At 44.9% G+C, this 4,025-nt stretch overlaps 1 protein-coding gene across 1 annotated transcript; it reads right to left on the reverse strand.

Moving 5' to 3' along the window:
* Nucleotides 1–271: 271 nt before the first annotated feature.
* On the reverse strand, nt 272–1,277 carry LOC150041361 (uncharacterized). The gene is made up of 2 exons (XM_090326266.1): nt 1,072–1,277; nt 272–884 (listed from the first exon to the last, which is right to left on the reverse strand). The coding sequence occupies exons 1-2, from the start codon at nt 1,234–1,236 to the stop codon at nt 372–374; spliced, it is 678 nt and encodes a 225-aa protein (XP_090182392.1). The 5' UTR covers nt 1,237–1,277; the 3' UTR covers nt 272–371.
* Nucleotides 1,278–4,025: the final 2,748 nt, after the last annotated feature.

Raw genomic sequence — 4,025 nt, forward strand, 5'->3', positions numbered from 1 at the left:
ACTCCGTACATGTATCCACACAAGGAGTATCCTTTCTCCTATGGGGCAAAGTAGTAAGGAAGAAATCCTCCCAGGAATCCTTTTCTTCCATGTCTGGTTCACTGTTCACCTGTAGATTGGACAGCCACCCGAGAGGATTCTTTCCCTCCTTCCCTCCCCCACTCCCTCTTTCCCTCCCCCCTCCCTTCCAGCTCACCCCCTTCTACTCCTCCAGCCCCCCCCCCCCTGCCCCGTCACAGAGCACACAGAAACACATATCAGATCCTCACCATCGTGGTTGATTTTATTTTCATTATCCTACGTCCCGTTGGATTTATGGGAACGAGGAGGAGCCCGGACCACCCGCCCGCGGCGAGGGTCCTTGTGACGTCTCAGATGGTCCCCCAGGATGGCCCCGGCTTGGCTCTCATGTTACTCGTTACCGACAGGGTCACCAGGGACGAGGTGCCTCTCTTGGTCTTGCGGGTGTTTCCTGGCTTGCGCTGATGCAGGCGCTTATTGGGGAGGCGCTGAGTGAGAAGACGAGCACATGGTGGTGCCGGGGCCAGGGCCGGGACCACTGCTATGGCCGGTGCTGGTGCCGGTGGCAGGGCGATTGCCGGTGCTGGTGGCATTGCCGGGGCCACTGCTCTCGCCGGTGCCGGTGCCGGTGCCGGAATGATGACTGGTACTGGAGGCGGTTCTATGGCCGGAGCCGCTGCAGGTGCAGGTGCAGGTGCAGGTGCCAGTGGTATTGCCGGTTCTGGTTCTGGTTCCGGTTCCGGTTCCGGTGCTGTCTCCTCCTCCGGCGTGGGTGATGCAGGGTGGGTGGTGACCATCATTCTCCCCTGCCCACAGCGGTCACGGCGCTTGACACGACCCACCGCTACAGGTCTTGTTTGGGCCTGCAAAGACGAGCGGACATTGTTAGAAGGACGTCGAATGGAGAGGACGGGATGGAGGGGACATGGGGACAGGGAGTCCACAGGCACGGCTGAGGGCTGGGAACATTCTAGGCCAGGGGAGGCCGGGGAGGAGTGTTGGGAGAAAGTCAGTGGAAGCTAAGGGAGGACCTGGGATGGGTCACCTCACCGTTCCTTTACACCGACGCCAAGAAACGGTCTTCCTTTTGATTTTTCCACGTTTCTCTGATGGTCCTGTTCTTTGCTGGGATGAAGTCCCCTCCTGGGGATCAGCGGCGGCTGCCGCAGCCTCCTCAGCTGCAGCAGCAGCCTTGCTTCTGGTGATAATCACCATCCTTTCCCTTTTTGTGCCCGGCAGCCGTCTGATCTCCAGGCCTCGGGACACCGGTATATATACCCCAGGACAGGGTGGCCACGCCCTTAGTCATTGTTAGGTCAGACAGCCACTCTCACCCAGCCAATCACCGACCAGAGGGGTTTACACGTCACAAACCACCTTCCTGACTCCTGTGGGGGGTTGGGATAAAGAGGTATGAAGGGAAAGGAAGAGGAAGTTTCTGGAAAAGAAAACCAGTATTTCTTCCTAGAGAAACTCATTTTCTTTTAACTACTCCTTAAAACTCAAGACATGTGAAAGGGTATCAATGTATGGGAATTAATGCACCATCTATCTGGCAAATATCATGTAACCCTTCTATTAATTACAATAAAAAAGAATAAAAAAAGAAAAAACAAAAAAAACCTTAATATCTTTAGGTAGTTGTACAATGGGGTTTCAATTCACCACGACAGTTTTTGAGCCCAAGGCATCCTGATTAATGTCATGTCTTCATTCTCTCCCATATCTTCCAAACCTACCCACACCCTCAAGTTACCTGGATCTATTCCACATTTCTACGTTGAGTATTTTGACAGTATTCACCCTCTTTTTTTTCTCTCCATTTATCTGCACTCCAGACCTTTACCAGCTTCCAGATACTCATTTAGCTAAACTGTCCGTGTGTGTTTCTGTTGCCTTCAGTTTACATTCACATGTGATCCACTGTTTGCTTTAGGCTGGGTTATTCAACTTTGAGTAGTGAGAAGCTGTTCTAAATGTGATTCCTTCTGTTATGGTTGATCACCCCCTTTTTTTAAAAAAAAAAATAAGAAGTACTTGTCATTTCTACTTCCTCTTGGTCATTCATTCATAGAAGGGATTCATCAGCTACTATACCACCCAGGTGAGATAGATAGCACCAATTTTATTGGCTTCATTTAGTAAGTAACGAAACAAAGGGTCAAATCTCTTGTGAATTACAGAGGATTACACAGATTTTTTTTATTGCCCCATATGAAATCCCTTGTACTACTTTATACAAGTATTGATTTTGAGAATTCCTTAGATGTGTGGAAGCTTCTAAAATAATCTTTGTATTTAAACTAACCCCTTTTCTGTGCATTTTACTGAAGCAGCATTATTCAAGAAGGGTGAATTGGTCAGGGATGCCTCTAAAATATTCTTCAAAGCAGTCTCTAGCATTCTACTAATGGAAACAAAGGAAAGAAGATGGATATTTAGAGATAAAGCCAGGTTGAAACTCTGGTGATTTTTCTTTTGAAGATCTTCGTATTTATGGTCTGATCTTCCTACTACCATAATAAATGGGAATGTCAAAGGAAAACATTCAGCTAACAATATTTAGAAGTCAGTGCTGTGAAGAATGAGCCATTTTGAGACTCTCACCTTTCTGTCACCACAAGGTTTCACAGTATTCTAAAAGGAAGAATTCTGCTCTCAGGATAAAGAACTAGTATAAAGGTTATTGAAAGACAGGCTGGACCTAGGGATAAGAGATACTTCATTTTACCTTGATAACAAATAGGTTTTCCTGGTCAGAGTTCCTCACTTGATTCTCTTGTAATTCTAGGTATTTTCTCTACCCAGCCTACTGCTTGGCACATAGTGTAAACTAGGTAAATGAATGCATTTATATAGCAGATTGGCTTGTTCAATGTGCCAGCCTGTGTTGTATTAGACACCTCCTTGGAGCTAATATTTCCCAAGCCCTAAACGGAATAAGCATATGGAATATAGGACGTTTAGATGATTCCATTAAATCAAAACTATATTTCCTTTGTGCTACCCATGATCCTTCAAATAGGACTTTGTTTCCTGTTGAAACATAAATGCTTCTAGAATGAAAGCATGCGAAAGGGTGGCATCTATGCCTATGCTTTTCAGATTTACTCAAGAAGCACTTGGCAAGGATAATTGGGGAAATGTTTCTGAAGTATCATGTTTACTTCATGATTTGGGAAAAGGAAAGTTTTGGCTTTTTCAATGGTTTGAGCTATTACCTATACAAGCATTGGTATAGTGAATATGGATTGCCATAACACAATACAGTAGAGTGAGTGATTTACATGAACTGAATTTACTTTTCCAAGTTCTGGAGACTAGAGCTAGCCCAATATCAAGATTCTGGGATTCTTTTGTTCTCTGGAGAGAGATTAGAGAGAGAGAGAGAATTTCTGCTGTTTCTTCTTATAAAGATGCTAGGAAATGGCCCTGTGGCTCAGGTGGGAGAGCACTCTTTTTGAGCTGAAGAGCTCAGAGTCCAAACCCCACAACCATCACCATCACCACCACCACCACCACCAACAACAAATGACTCTATGCTCATCATCAGGGTTCCCTTTTCATGAACTCGTCTAAACCTGATTATTACCCAAGGGCACATCTCCAAATGTAATAGTATCAGAAGTTTGGGCTTCAACTGTATTCATAGAGTAATACATAAAAGATTCACATCTTTCTTCATACACAAGGACACAGTTACTTGAAGATTAGGTAATACTTTCTATGCATCAGTGTATTTAAATTTTCCTGAGCCTTCTTAGTTAAAACTTTCTTTGTAATTGCCCTAGCTTGCCTCTTAACTCGGCTCCCTCCTTTGATTTTTTTCTCCTTGTCTACGTGTATTCCCTTATTGTCCCTTTATTCCCTTTCTATAATTTCACAGAAACTTCCCCTATGACTACCATTTATTGAATACCAATTTCATTACATTTTTCATGTTTAATAATACATATTTTTTGTTGGTGGTGGGACTTTAACTCTGGACCTGGGCATTGTCCCTG

The sequence above is a fragment of the Megascapheus bottae genome, chromosome X (genome assembly GCF_031878675.1).
Source record: "Megascapheus bottae isolate mThoBot1 chromosome X, mThoBot2.hap1, whole genome shotgun sequence".
Classification (NCBI taxonomy): Eukaryota; Metazoa; Chordata; class Mammalia; order Rodentia; family Geomyidae; genus Megascapheus; species Megascapheus bottae.